The sequence below is a fragment of the Giraffa tippelskirchi genome, chromosome 6, assembly GCF_054371585.1.
Source record: "Giraffa tippelskirchi isolate mGirTip1 chromosome 6, T2T-mGirTip1v1.2.pri, whole genome shotgun sequence".
Classification (NCBI taxonomy): Eukaryota; Metazoa; Chordata; class Mammalia; order Artiodactyla; family Giraffidae; genus Giraffa; species Giraffa tippelskirchi.
The window spans coordinates 15,828,861-15,844,527 of record NC_137280.1 but is presented as its reverse complement, the minus strand read 5'-3'; the positions used below and the strand labels follow the sequence as shown (position 1 = coordinate 15,844,527).

The following is a 15,667-nucleotide window of genomic DNA, read 5'->3' as shown; positions in this document are numbered from 1 at the left end:
AGATGGGAAGAAGGACTGCCTGGCAAAGTCCAACTCCCTGGCGGAGGGGTAAGGAGTTCTTACATTGAGTTTCATTACCAACTAAAAGGAAACAGTAAAAGGATAAAAAAAATAATTGGGGAAGAATACAAGCATTCCTTATCCAAGGGGCAGAAGACAAAAACTCACATTTAGCCCTACGAAAGATCTTTCTGGATATCCTGGATTACACCATTGTGGGAGCAGAAATAAATGGCAAACCAGTTCCAACCAAGATTATTGTCTGAATGGTCAATGAAAGTCAAAACGTTAAAAAAATGGTGCCCAGGAAATTTATGCCCAGACACTCCGTTGTGACTGACTCTTTGCAACCCTATGGGCTGTAGCCTGCCAGGCTCCTCTGTCCATGGGATTCTCCAGGCAAGAATACCGGAGTGGGCTGCCATTTACTTCTCCACCCAGCAAATGTAGGTACATCTAAAAGTACAGCTCTAAGTAGCCAAATGGAGGGGGATGGTTATCTAGTGGCCACAGTGATCTTCTGGTGGAAAGTCAAACAGCGAGAAGAAAGGAAATGATCCAGGGACTTTGCTATCAGAACACTCTTTCTCTGACTCCTGAATTACCTTTACATACAAGAAAGAAGGCTGGGGAAATGAAGAGCATCTCTCCCTCACACACACACACACGCTGGGGAAATGAAGAGCATCACACACACACACACACACACACACACACACACACACACAGACAGTTATGGACCACACACACACACACACACACACACACACACACACACACACACACACACACACACACACACACACACACACACACACACACACACACACACAGACAGTTATGGACCACTGTCTCATAGTACATTGAATATGAGCCGACAGTGACTTCTTTTACAGGATCTTCAGGCAGTGGGAGAAAAATATTATTATTATTTGTACTCTAAAAAACTCAACAGCGTTTTCATATTCATTGCATGAAGATAGAATCACACACTCTTTAAGCCACTTCTCTTTCCAGGATGCCTTCCTCTATGAACCTGCATTTTTGGGGTGGGGGAAAAAAAGTCCTTGTCAGCAATCTACTCTCACGTGTTTTAACATTGTGAGAAAGTGACCGTGTAATATGGAAAGGAACACCAAAGACTTGGCACTGGTGCACAGTTTTTGGTGGTGGTGTTCAGTCGCTCAGTTGTGTCTGACTCTTTGGGACCCCATGGACCGCAGCGTGCCAGGCTTCCCTGTCCTTCACCATCTCCCAAAGCTTGCTCAAACTCATATCCATTGAGTCGGTGATGCCATCCAATCATCTCTTCTGTCGCCCCCTTCTCCTCCTGCCTTCTATCTTTCCCCAGCATCAGGGTCTTTTCTAATAAGTCGGCTCTTTGTATCAGGTGGCCAAAGTATTGGAGCTTTCACTTCAGCATCAGTCCTTCCAATAAATATTCAAGGTTAATTTCCTTTAGGATTGACTGCTTTGATCTCCTTGCTGTCTAAGGGACTCTCAAGAGTCTCCTCCAGCACCACAGTTTGAAAGCATCAATTCTTTGGCATTCAGCCTTCTTTACGGTCCAGGTCTTACATCCCTACAGGACTACTGGGAAAACCAAAGCTCTGACCATAGGGACCTCTGTCGGCAAAGTAACGTCTCTGCTTTTTAATATGCTGTCTAGGTTTGGCATAGCTTTTCTTCCAAGGAGCAAGTGTCTTTTAATTTCATGGCTGTAGTCACTATTTGCAGTGATTTTGGAGCCCAAGAAAATAAAGTCTTTCACTGTTTCCATTGTTTCCCCATCTATATGCCATGAAGTGATGGGACTGGAGGCCATGATCTTAGTTTTCTGAATGTTGAGTTTTAAGCCAGCTTTTTCACTCTCCTCTTTCATCTTCATCAAGGGGCTCTTTAGTTTCTCTTCGCTTTCTGCCATAAGGGTGGTGTCATCTGCATATCTGAGGTTACTGATATTTCTTCCAGCAATTTTGATTCCAGCTTGTGATTGATTCCAGTCTGGTATTTCACATGATGTACTCTGAATATAAGTTAAATAAGCAGGGTAACAATATACAGCCTTGACGCACTCCTTTCCCAATTTTGAACCTGTCTGTTGTTCCATCGGAGAAGGCAATGGCACCCCACTCCAGTACTCTTGCCTGGAAAATCCCATGGATGGAGGAGCCTGGTAGGCTACAGTCCATGGGGTCGCTAAGAGTTGGACACGACTGAGTGACTTCACTTTCACTTTTCCCTTTCATGCACTGGAGAAGGAAATGGCAACCCACTCCAGTATTCTTGCCTGGAGAATCCCAGGGACGGTGGAGCCTGGTGGGCTGCTGTCTATGGGGTCGCACAGAGTTGGACACGACTGAAGCGACTTAGCAGCAGCAGCAGCAGTTGTTCCATATTCAGATCTAACTGTTGCTTCTTGACCTCCATACAGGTTTCCTGGAGGCAGGTAAGGTGGTCTGGTACAGAGTTTAGCATTATCATCAAACAGCTTGTTATAAAATTAACTGTATATATATATCAAGATCTTCACAGTTGTTGTGTAACACAACAATTGCCTGTAACTTGTGACTTTACATAGTCATATACTTCCAGAGTTAGCCATGTGGGGTGAAAAGTAGAAGGGTGAAACCAAGTAGAAAGTTGTTTTGGTCCATCCGAAGACATCTGGTTGAAACCAAACTCAGGGAACCTAGCAGAATAGCCCAAAACCTGAGACCTGGGTCCACCAGTTCATTTCTCATCTTTCCTCCCGAGTCCATTACTGGGTAAGAAACCATAAATTCCAAATACAGCATGTGCTCAGTGGCCATCATGTTTGCTCTCGAGATCCACTTTCTACCCTTCCTTGTCCTATTCTCTGCCCCTGACTGTATCAACGAGCCACTTTGTTCTCAGGGTGTCTTTTGTTTCAGCCAGTGGAAGGTGCCCACAGGAGGTAAGATGGGAAGAGACTAGGGGGACGGCCTCTGTTCCCCTGGCTCCTTCTTAGTCACATTTCCTCACATTGCTGGTCCCTCCACCAAAAACAGCTACAATCACGTGTTCTGGGTTAGTTTCAGTAACGGCTGTATCACCTGGCTCTTCCAGGACTAAGAATGGTTTCTAGCCTCAGGGTACTGTCCTATCCCTTAACCTTGCCAACACTTTGGAAACAGTCTTTATATTAAACTCTCCTCAGGTAATCTGTTTGCGTGTGATGGCTGTTGCTTGTCAGGACCTAACTGGTAAAAGGGGTTTATTTAAACTTCGGCAGTGGGTAATGGGGATGGGCAAATATATACACGATGAGATTCAAAATAAATAGCTAAGATGGCTATCCTGAAAGTGAAAGTGTTAGTCGCTCAGTTGTGTCCAACTCTTTGCCGTAAGGACTATAGTCTGCCAGGCTCCTCTGTCCACAGGATTTTACAGGCAAGAATACTGGAGTGGGTTTCCATGCCCTCCTCCAGGGGATCTTCCTGACCCAGGGATTGAACCCTGCATAGCAGGAAGATTCTTTACCATCTGAGCCACCAGGTACCCTCCAGGTCAGGCCTTAAAGACAGTATCTTCAGTCCAGTGCACCACAAACAGAAGAAGTCTCATAAAGGTCAACACTATTGTGGAAACTAAGACTAACCATTACCCATCATTCATTTTCATATGATCAAGCAAACCATTAATTAAAGACAGTAGAAAATAAGCATTACAAATATATGGGGACTGAATTAAAGAATATATGCCTGTATGGTATACACAGACCAAGGTTTAAGAGACTGAATCTTCTGTCTCCAGTCCTATGTACTGAAGGCTACCTGCCACCCTTCAGACTGGTTAGCTCCTACCCCTTCCTAAGCCTTCAGCTCAGAAATCAGGTTCTTGGGGCCAAACAGCTAGTTATGGATGGAGCCAGGACTTAAACCCAGGTCTCCTGATTTGAAACTCTCTAATAAACAGTGCTTCTATTTACATACACACAGTGATGCCACTAAGTGTCCTATACTGTTGCACTTTTTGACAATTGTGGGCAGGATGCCTTTTTTTTTTTCTTTTAGATTAAGCTTCATGGGACTTATTTTTATGAACTTTCTTCTAGTAATGTACAATGGTCTGATGCATATCCATCTCAAACCATAAATATTATTTAAGATAAGACAAACTCTAATCATGAAAGTGTCAGGTTTTCGCTCAGTTTTAGATTTCTCATGACAGAATATATTGGAACTAATTATAGCAGTTTTATCTCTGCATAAGATGTTGAATATTATCAAAGCACTAATGTTTTCCTTCAATAAACTGGATGAAATTTATTTACTGTCCTTTTTGAAAAATGTCTTAACATTGGTGTTTTATTACGTTGACTTTTAAACTAGCTCTTTAAATTTAATTTCACTAATATCAATTTCTATCTGAAAAATTTATGTCAAACAATTTAAAGCAAGATCAATTATGAAATATTAGGCAAGATGAAAAATCCCAGGTGAGGACAAAAGACCTGTGATTACAATGTCAAAAGCCTGGTGAAAAACTGCCTAAATCTGACTGCATAAATTTCCATTCCCTAGAGATTCCACATTCCTGCACTGCTAGATTTTTATGAATGTTTCAGATTCAAAGGAATTAACCTGTTCAATTGATGAAAATGTATTCTTTCATTATTAGAATCAAGAAATGATGTCTAACTTGATACTAATAATAAAACAGTTGTTGTTTTTAAATCAATTTCATTACCGATAGCTCTGTTTTCTGAGATTTCCTGGTTTCTGACTAGGTAATTTATGCTTAGAAGAGGCAATCTTTCTATCCACCTGCTAACTCCTCACAGGATGGGTGTTCTTTTCGTAGCTGCATTTCATACATGTAAAATCAACACCCCACTCCTCTAACATATTTTCACCAGTCGTACTTTAGTAAGTAATATACTAGGAAGGTAATTATTTTTAAAGAGCCCAAATGACCTAGAAATAGAGTATGTAAAGTTTAAGACATATTATTATTAAGCAAACAAAGTAATCAATGAAAAAAAGACTGTGAGGCTACAGACTAAAATGCGAACAGAGGTTTGTATTGTGTGATATGATGATGGGTAGCTGTATTATTTTATTTCCCAAATGTTCTTCAAGGAACACATATTATTACTAATTACAAAAGACAAAGTATTCACAACTATCTATAATATAAAACAGGAATCAGAATACAAAATGGTATTCTATGATTATGACCCTGTAAAGGCATACAATGATGACAAAAATAAAGGTTAAAAAAGAAAGAAAACAGTTCAGCTGCAAGCTGTTGGAACGGTGGATTTTTTTTCTGTTAGTGTCAAATGGTGCTTGGGAAAGAAAGGGAGGGAGGGATTATATATAAGGAATAAGATGATGCTCAAGTGAATCCGTCAGGAGAATTCAAAGGTAGGACACTGGAAGTGATGGGCAGCAAGATCAGTATGGGTCCTCAGCACACATATCACATGACCAAGAAACTTCCACTTATGGTGATTCAGTGTCTTTTTCTTGTCATTATGAGAACATGAACAGAAAGATATAACAGACATGTAACCTAGAAGGAGTGCTAAAGAACACATTGCTGAAGCCATTTTTTCTCTAATTTAGTGGATGTATTAAGCAAGCAAACACTGAAAGGGGAACAATTTGTCTGTTTTGTCACTAACCAGATATCCTGCAGGAGGTGTGGAATAGGAAGTTCTAGGGACATGATTCAGAATACCTGAAATCTATAGCTCTCAAGATACATTACAGACAAATAGATTCAAGAGCTGGATAAAGCTTTGGCTATCTGAAATCCTTTGAGTATAAATTATTTTGGTTAACCAAGTTTTCCTAATGTCTGGAGGTCTGTCTTTTAAAGGTTTTTTTCTTTTAAAATCACTTAAGAATGAAATATTTCCAAAATTTATCTTTTCAGAAGGAGATAATTATTTACTTAAACTCTCTTTTAATGCCCCATGGTTAACCATTTACATAGACTGATGACTGTCATTAAGAGTCTACTGAAGTGTGGATGGCTCTTTTCCTCTATAGTTTTTAGTTCAGGATAACTGGATTTTTGTAGTTTGCCTTTTGCTCTCTTTTCCTTTTATATTTAAGGAGCAAGCACTCTGAGAGAGCTCACAGTAAAACACAGGAATTTTAATACACAGACTTTGAAACATCAGCTTCTACCTTGCTTCCTGGTTCTCATGCGTAGTTCGGACAGATGCAGCTGCTGGAGAGCTGAGATATAGCTAAATGAGGGGCCACTAGACAAGATGATTTGACTATGATTTCCTAGTACAACGCCACTATTTCAGTTTCCACTTTTCTCAGAGTTACCTTTGGTCATCAGCTCCATTTTGGCTGCTGTTCAAGACAATTCTCCAAAGATCCGAGGATACCAGTTTCTTCTGGTCGTTCACAAGAATGATATCTGGCAATTGCAGTTCACAAACTTTGCTTTCAGACAGACTAAATTCTCGAAATGCAACAAAAACCTTCTGGAGTTCATCCCAGTATTCCAAACTACAAGGAATCTATATTAAAAGAAGGAAGATTTTAGAAGTTGCAAAGAGAAACTATGCTTTTGTATTTGTTGACATGCAAATCGAATCTTCATAAAAGTTACAACTTAAAAGGGGAAATAAGTATAAAGGACAGTAGTTTAGGATTTCTTTTCATAGTTATATTCTTCCTGTTTACCTACTTTATTTTAAAAGGCCCATTCAAGAATAATATGTGAAAACAGTCAAGAAAGTTTTTAAATAAAGGAGAAAGAATGGGGAATTAATTCTACCAGATGTTAAGTGTGTTATAAAGCTATCTCATTAAGGCTAAAGATAAGTTTGCAGTTCAGTTCAGTTCAGTCACTCAGTCGTGTCCGACTCTTTGCAACCCCATGAATCGCAGCACGCCAGGCCTCCTTGTCCATCACCAACTCCCGAGGTCTACCCAAACCCATGTCCATCGAGTCGGTGATGCCATCCAGCCATCTCATCCTCTGTCGTCCCCTTCTCCTCCTGCCCCCAATCCTTCCCAGCATTGGGGTCTTTTCCAATGAGTCAACTCGTCACATGAGGTGGCCAAAGTATTGGAGTTTCAGCTTCAACATCAGTCCTTCCAATGAACACCCAGGACTGGTCTCCTTTAGGATGGACTGGTTGGATCTTCTTGCAGTCCAAGGGACTCTCAAGAATCTTCTCCAACACCACAGTTCAAAAGCATCAATTCTTTGGCACTCAGCTTTTTTCACCATCCAACTCTCACATCCATACATGACGACTGGAAAAACCATAGCCTTGACTAGATGGACCTCTGATGGCAAAGTAATGTCTCTGCTTTTGAAAACCACTAGACCATTCAGGTATGACCTAAATCAAATCCCTTATGATTATACAGTGGAAGTGACAAATAGATTTAAGGGGCTAGATCTGATAGACAGAGTGCCTGATGAACTATGGACAGAGGTTCGTGACATTGTACAGGAGACAGGGATCAAGACCATCCCCATGGAAAAGAAATGCCAAAAAGCAAAACGGCTGTCTGAGGAGGCCTTACAAATAGCTGAGAAAAGAAGAGAAGTGAAAAGCAAAGGAGAAAAAGAAAGATATTCCCATCTGAATGCAGAGTTCCAAAGGTTTCAGTAGTAACATACAAATAGAAGAATAGAAACAAGAATAATAAAATATAAGTACAGATAAATTTTAGTCAATAATGAAGGTACTAATTCAAACAAGTAGGGGAGAGACAGGAAGTGAGGTTGCAAGGACTGGTTAGCCTGGTAAAACAAAGTGGGTCCCTACATGATTCCTATATCAAAGTCAATTCCAAAAGGATCAAAATGTTAAGACTTTAAAGGCTAAAAACTGAGAGCATAAGAGAAAAAAATCAGTTAATATTTATATCACAATTGGGTAAACTTTTCTGTGCGTGGCATGAAACCCAAGGATGGTAAGACAAACAAACCTCACAACTGGTAACACCAAAATTAATAAAAAGCAAGCTAGGATAAAAACAGGTAGTATTTAATGACAGATCTAGGGTTCCTGTTGCGATAGCAGAGAACTCTTATAAATCAATGAGAAAGTGATATGTAAGTATATAGAAAAATAAGCAAAGACAGTTGTTGGAAGAGGCCCCAAATGTCCCTGCATATTCTTGACAGGTATACAAAGGATGCAAGGCCCTGAAAGCTATTAACTGGGGCCATTTCTCAGGTTGTGTTTGTAGAAAGCATCCTTGAGTGATGAGTAAAGTTTCTTTCCAGGACAAAGAGAAGACTTGCTCTAAAACGGGTGGATTTGACAAGCTCCACGTTCCATGCTGTGCCATTTATGTACTGCATGCTGAGAAAACCCTGGGGGGCTTTCCGCATGGCCCCTGTGGGACCTGGGGGCAAGAGGAACCAATACAAAGATGATGTTCATGCTGTCTGCTGTGCCACAAGCAATGATGTTCTTTGTTTCTGACCAAAGTCTAATATCTTCTGTACGCATTCATAAAACGTTAACAGGCTATTAGTCTGCATAAGGTAAAATCCCAGATTTGGACAACAAATAAATTCACAAAAGATATAACCAATCAGTAAACATGAAAAGATACTCAACTTCATTAATACTTACAGAAATTCAAATTAAAGCAATAATGTAATATTTTTATTTATTAATGTGGCAGTTTGAAAAGACTGACAGTTCTAATTTCTGTACAGGTGTGGGGAAAAAAAGCATTTCTACCCAGTATCTTTGGAGAATAATTTGGCAATATATATCAAACCCTTGGAAGGACACATTTAAGGATTTGTTTTACAGATATTCCAATGCAAAGATGTGTGTACGTGTGTGGATTTACTTCAGTACTATATAAATAAGAAAGTGGAAACATTAAAATATCTGTCAATATGCGATTAAATATAACATGTACATCTATAGAATGGAATCTGTACAACCATTAAAATGAACAAGGAATTTCCTAATTATGACCATTCTCAGAGCTGACCACTACCTTTCTTGTGTCACTTCCATATCTACCACACTCCTCTACCACAGAGTTCATTATACTTTGCAATTCCTTATTTATGTTTGTCTCCTTTAGCTGACCCTGTGATCCTTGAAGCAAAAATTGCATATTCTTTTAAAACATATTAGCATCTAACAGTTTGGGGGACATAACAGTATATTTAGTAGATGCTTTCTGAATGAATCGACTTCTTAATCTTTCTTTCTTAAATAAAGCAATTCTTAATCTTTGAACGGGAATAAATTTTACCTCCATCTATAATAGTTTCTTTTCCTTAACAGTGACTCGAGCATCCATGTATGGAGAGGAGCTAAATGGAAGAAAGGGGCACAAAATGGATATGTCTAAGAGGCTAACAGAGTGATGAAATGCAGCATGTTTTGGTTGGTGATAAGCACAAGTGACATATCAATAAATTCTACTTTCAGTCACCATTTCTTGAAATTCTCCTTCTTCTTGCTTTCCAAGACACACACATTTTTCTAACTTTCTTCTCGCTCGGTATTTGTTCCTATATTGTCTCTCAGTCTGAAATACCTATCAAATCTTTGGTTTCTCATTGTCTAATGTTTAAACCTTTTCCATTTATCAAGGTCCAAATGAAATACCACCTTTATTTGAGCCTTTCACCTCCCAGATGGAGAAATGCTTTCCCTTTTCTGAACTCCAATGGTTTTTAAAAAGGGGAATCTGTTTCATAGCTCTTATCACTATACACCTCATGTTACAGTTATTTCTATACATGATATTTTCCCTGATAGACACATTCTTTGAGGGAATGATTTCCATTTGGCTAAGCTTTAGATTTTCACAGCACCTGGCAAACTGTATACAGTGAATGTTCAAAAAAAGTTGCTGAATAAATGAATGAATAATTCATGAATGAATGAACAAATAAACACATTCAGTCCATCTCTGGCACACTAAAAATTCCCCATAGAGAAGTTTAGAAGATTAAAGCACCAACCTTGGAGTTACACCTAATGGGATTCAATTCCTAGCTCCATTAGCTATGGGTTCTTGGGCAAATTAATTTTCCTAACATCACTACTCATATCCCTAAAAAGAGGATAATAACAGAAATGGCTCATGAATTGTTGTGAGGATTAAAAGAGACAAACATTCTATTTAATAGCACACAATAAAAGCTTAAGAAATGTTAGTTACTAAGTATTTATCCTTCTCATGAGCAAAGAACACGTCTTTTATTATGACTCTATTCCAATTCTCTCCTATACATCAAAACTTAGAAACCTGGGCATTGTTAAAAGAATCAGGTAGGTTGTGAATAACAGTCCTGCTTGTTAGATTTCTCAACAATGGGATGGACTTGTGGAAAGAATAAACCTTGAATCTGGATGTTCAGGAAGCTTGTAATCATAGTTCAATATGGTTTTCTGCTGCATATCTATTAAGATGTGCTCCTGAATGATGGCTATTATTTGAGAGATAAAGGAATATCTCCTTGCTGAACTCCTTTCTAGACTGCCAGTAAGTCAGTCCTTTATCAGTTATGGATAAGATGTGGGAAGTGAGGTGAGACACATAAGAATCTCATGGGAGAGGGCAAATGAGTTTAGAAAAAACATATTTAACATACTTATTATTTTTTTATTAGTAGTAAATTAACAGAACGTAAAGTTCAAAAATCATCTTCTTGATAGTAAGGTTACATACCAAACGGGATGAAAAAAAGACTTGTTTCTGGTATTGTCTCCAGAAGTTCCCCATTAAAATTAATGTATAATAGCTTACGAAAATTGGCTGTCACATTGGAAAGCAGAGTGAGACCTTAAGAGAAAAGTACTACTAAGTTTTGATGTATATAGGAGGGAGTTGGAATAGATCCATAGTAAAAGGCAAACCAAGCTGTGAACCATTGTGGGAAGCCATTAGGTAGTTTAAGGGGAATGAAAGTGAACTGTACCAACATTGGGGCTTAGGGAAGGAGAAATTGTGAAAGTTCAAAAAGAGAGAGTTGGAAGAAAGCCAAAGAAAAATTTTACTTTGTTCACAATTTTGTGTGAGGCTGGCTCTGTGGTTATATACTTCAATCGCAACATTCCAGGCTACTCTCAAAATTAGAAAACAGTAGAGAACTACTATAGACATACATCCTAAAATATGTGTTGTGTGTTTGTCAGGAATTTCCTTTATACCCCCTATTTTCCTTGGTTAATAAAGGGGTATTAATAAATGAAACTTCCAAATGAAACTCCGTTGAAAAAATTTAAAATTGTGTGCCTATAAGTGCATTTACAAAAAGTCATATATGAATCCTTTCCACCATTTTAATAACATTTTTGTCTTGAAAACCTCAAAAGAAAAGCTGATAACAATACTCAGTACAATTAAACATTTTAAAGGTAATTTTAGTTAACCGTCTACTAAAATATATATTGAGCCACAAATTTATAAACCATATACATATAATCTTTATTTTTAAAATTTCTTCATCATAAAAAGAAAAAAATCTTGTTAGTATTTCATTGGATAAAATTCTGGCCATGACCCTTAATCACCACTCTGAGACCTTGAGTACCTTATTTAATGACTCCGAGTCTTAGTTCCCTCATTGGTGAAAAGTAAGTAATAAAAACAAAATTATTTTAGTCCATGAGAAGGATTCTAGACTTTATCTTAATGCCTATGAGATATCTTTGAAGGGTTTTAAGCAAAGGAGCAATGCTTAAAGTCAAATTTATTTTTTTAAAAGCTTCTGGATACCGTGTAGAGAATGTGTTAGAAGAGAATGAGATGAGCAAGAATATGAACAGATAATTAAGAGGTTAGGACAGTGGTCTATGCTACAAACTAGATGGCTTATGGTATGGTTGGTGGTATGTGGAATGGTATGTGGGAGATTCTTGAGACATAAAAATTTGCTGACTGATTAGATACTGGATAGGGAAGAGTTAAGGGTGACTCCCCGGTTTCTGGACCAAGCAATTGTATGGGTGCTGATGTCACTTACTGGTATGAGTAAGACTGATGTATCCTGTTGGGGAGTAGGTTTGTATTGGGTGGAGGAGGGGAGAACCTAAGTATATTTTTGGACAAGCTGAGTTGGAGGCACCAATAAGCCATCTAAGTGGAAATCCTGAGTATGGAGTTGGCTTTTCTAGAATGTGGGAGAGGGAGTTAACTGTGTTGATACATAGCTGTAGATTCAACCAGCCTTAACCTTTCATCAAGAGAGTGCAATGGAAAGACAGCAAAGAAGCTTATAGTACTTATTCTCAAGAAGGTGTTTTAAATGATGAATTAAGAATATAAACTGTTTAGAAAGGGATATGTGAACAGAGTAAGCTGATGGATAGCGAGAAAGCAGAGAATTGTTAAGTTTCTGAACATAAAAGTTTAATGAATGATGGTACTGGGGCTTGTGGAGTGAGCAGACTGGAGAGATGGAAAGATTGCTAGTAAGATTAGGATGCTGGAATGAATGATTTAGGAGGAGGGGAAGCTTGGGATGTTGACAAGTTCCAGGGCTGGTGTGTGGGAGTGAGTACTTGGAGTGGAGGAGGAGAGCACTAGAGTGAGGAGCTCAAGCTGGGGTCTTGGCTGGCTCTTTTACATGGATGCTGATGGCTGTGAAGAAAAAGGCCAGACACCATGGGCTGAAGACTTCTGAGAATGAGGGAGAATGACCAAATAGTTAGCAGGTGGCAACAACAGAGAGGGGTGAGGAGGATACAACTGGGTGCGACAAGTCTCTAAGAAGCAGGAGGTTTTTACAGGAGGGGAGAAGAGTGCAGGCAAGTGGCACAGGGGAACAGCAGATCACTTTATCTCCTGAGCCCGAGGCAAAAATGATGTGGGAGGATAAACTGCTCACACCTCAGGGGGTTACAGTGGTGCACAGAGTCCCAGAGGACAGCAGAATTTCATTTAAGAAGAAGGAGGAGGAAATTCTTGAAGAAGAAGCCGAGGTTTATGAAAGTTCACTAGTCACTGAGCACGTGTTCCAAAGGGCTCAATGGAAAAGTCTGGGAAGCAGAGAAGGAAGGAGGTTTGGGAAGAGCAGGAAAAAAGGGATACAAATCAGTATCCAGTCAGTTCAGTTCAATCGCTCAGTCGTGTCAGACTCTTTGCGACCCCATGGACTGCAGCATGCCAGGCCTCCCTGTCCATCACCAACTCCCAGAGTTTACTCAAACTCATGTCCATTGAGTTGGTGATGTCATCCAACCATCTCATCCTCTGTCATCCCTTTCTCCTCTTGCCTTCGGTCTTTCCCAGCATCAGGGTCTTTTCAAGTGAGTCAGCTCTTTGCATCAGGTGGCCAAAGTATTGGAGTTTCAGCTTCAACATCAGTCCTTCCAATGAACACTCAGGACTGATCTCCTTTAGGATGAACTGGTTGGATCTTCTTACAGTCCAAGGGACTCTCAGGAGTCTTCTCCAACACCACAGTTCAAAAACATCAATTCTTCAGTGCTCAGCTTTCTTTAGAGTCCAACTCTCACATCCATACATGACTACTGGAAAAACCATAGCCTTGACTAGACAGATCTTTGTTGGCAAAGTAATATGTCTCTGCTTTTTAATACGCTGTCTAAGTTGGCCATAACTTTCCTTCCAAGGAGTAAGCGTCTTTTTTAATTTCATGGCTGCAGTCAACATCTGTGGTGATTTTGGAGTCCAGAAAAATAAAGTCAGCCACTGTTTCCATTGTTTCTCCATCTACTTGTCATTAAGTGATGGGACTGGATGCCATGATCTTAGTTTTCTGAATGTTGAGCTTTAAGCCAACTTTTTCACTCTCCTCTTTCACTTTCAAGAGGCTCTTTAGTTCTTCTTCACTTTCTGCCATAAGGGTGGTGTCAAATGCATATCTGAGGTTATTGATATTTCTCCCGGCAATCTTGATTCCAGCTTGTGCTTCCTCCAGCCCAGCGTTTCTCATGATGTACTCTGCATATAATTAAATAAGCACGGTGACACTATGCAGCCTTGACATACTCCTTTTCCTATTTGGAACCAGTCTGTTGTTCTGTGCCCAGTTGTAACTGTTGCTTCCTGACCTCATACAGATTTCTCAAGAGGCAGGTCAGATGGTCTGGTATTCCCATCTCTTTCAGAATTTTCCACAGTTTATTGTGATCCACACAGTCAAAGGCTTTGGCATAGTCAATAAAGCAGAAATAGATGTTTTTCTGGAACTCTCTTGCTTTTTCGATGACCCAGAGGATGTTGGCAATTTGATCTCTGATTTCTCTGCCTTTTCTAAAACCAGCTTGAACATCTGGAAGTTCACGGTTCACGTATTGCTGAAGCCTGGTTTGGAGAATTTTGAGCATTACTTTACTAGCATGTGAGATGAGTGCAATTGTGCGGTAGTTTGAGCGTTCTTTGTCATTGCCTTTCTTAGGAACTGGGATGATAATTGACCTTTTCCAGTCCTGTGGCCACTGCTGAGTTTTCCAAATTTGCTGGCATGTTGAGTGCAGCACTTTCACAGCATCATCTTTCAGGATTTGAAATAGCTCAACTGGAATTCCATCACTTCTACTAGCTTTCTTCGTAGTGATGCTTTCTAAGGCCCACTTGACTTCACATTCCAGGATGTCTGGCTCTAGGTGAGTGATCACTCCATTGCGATTATCTGGGTCATGAAGATCTTTTTTGTACAGTTCTTCTTTGTATTCTTGCCACCTCTTCTTAATATCTTCTGCTTCTGTCAGGTCCATACCATTTCTGTCCTTTATTGAACCCATCTTTGCATGAAATGTTCCCTTGGTATCTCTAATTTTCTTGAAGGTATCGCTAGTCTTTCCCATTCTATTGTTTTCCTTTATTTCTTTGCACTGATCACTGAGGAAGGCTTTCTTATCTCTCCTTGCTAGTCTTTGGAACTCTGCATTCAAATGGGTATATCTTTCCGTTTCTCCTTTGCTTTTTGCTTCTCTTCTTTTCCCAGCTATTTGTAAGGCCTCCTCAGACAGCCATTTTGCTTTTTTGCATTTCTTTTTCTTGTGGATGGTCTTGCTCCCTACTTCCTATACAATGTCATGAACCTCCATCCATAGTTCATCAGGCACTCTATCAGATCTAGTCCCTTAAATCTATTTCTCACACCCACTGTATAATTGTTAGGGATTTAAGTGATACCTGAATGGTCTAGTGGTTTTCCTACTTTCTTCAACTTAAGTCTGAATTTGGCAACAAAGAGTTCATGATCTGAGCCACAGGCAGCTCCCAGTCTTGTTTTTGCTGACTTTATAGAGCTTCTCTATCTTTGGCTGCAAATAATATAATCAATCTGATTTCAGTGTTGACCATCTGGTGATGTCCATGTGTAGAGTCTTCTCTTGTGTTGTTGGAAGTGGGTGTTTGCTATGATCAGTGCATTCTCTTGGCAGAACTCTATTAGCCTTTGCCCTGCTTCATTCTATACTCCAAGGCCAAATTTGCCTGTTACTCCAGGTGTTTCTTGACCTCCTACTTTTGCATTCCAGTCCCCTATAATGAAAAGGACATCTTTTTTTGGGTGTTAATTCTAGAAGGTCTTGTAGGTCTTCATAGAACTGTTCAACTTCAGCTTTTTTAGCATTACTGGTTGGGGCACAGACTTGGTTTACTGTGATACTGAATGGTTTGCCTTGGAAACAAACAGAGATCATTCTGTCGTTTTGAGACTGCATCCAAGTACTGCATTTTGGACTCCTGTTGAC

General features: G+C 39.5%; 1 protein-coding gene across 9 annotated transcripts in view; it reads right to left on the bottom strand.

The window, feature by feature from the left end:
- The window catches only part of VPS13B (vacuolar protein sorting 13 homolog B), a 752,042-nt gene that overhangs the window by 99,433 nt on the left and 636,942 nt on the right, over window positions 1-15,667 (bottom strand). For all 9 annotated transcript variants that reach the window (XM_081503358.1, XM_081503363.1, XM_081503357.1 and 6 more), the window contains one exon: window positions 6,315-6,511. In XM_081503358.1, the coding sequence (XP_081359484.1) occupies window positions 6,315-6,511 (197 nt within the window). The remainder of the gene's footprint in view (window positions 1-6,314; window positions 6,512-15,667) is intronic.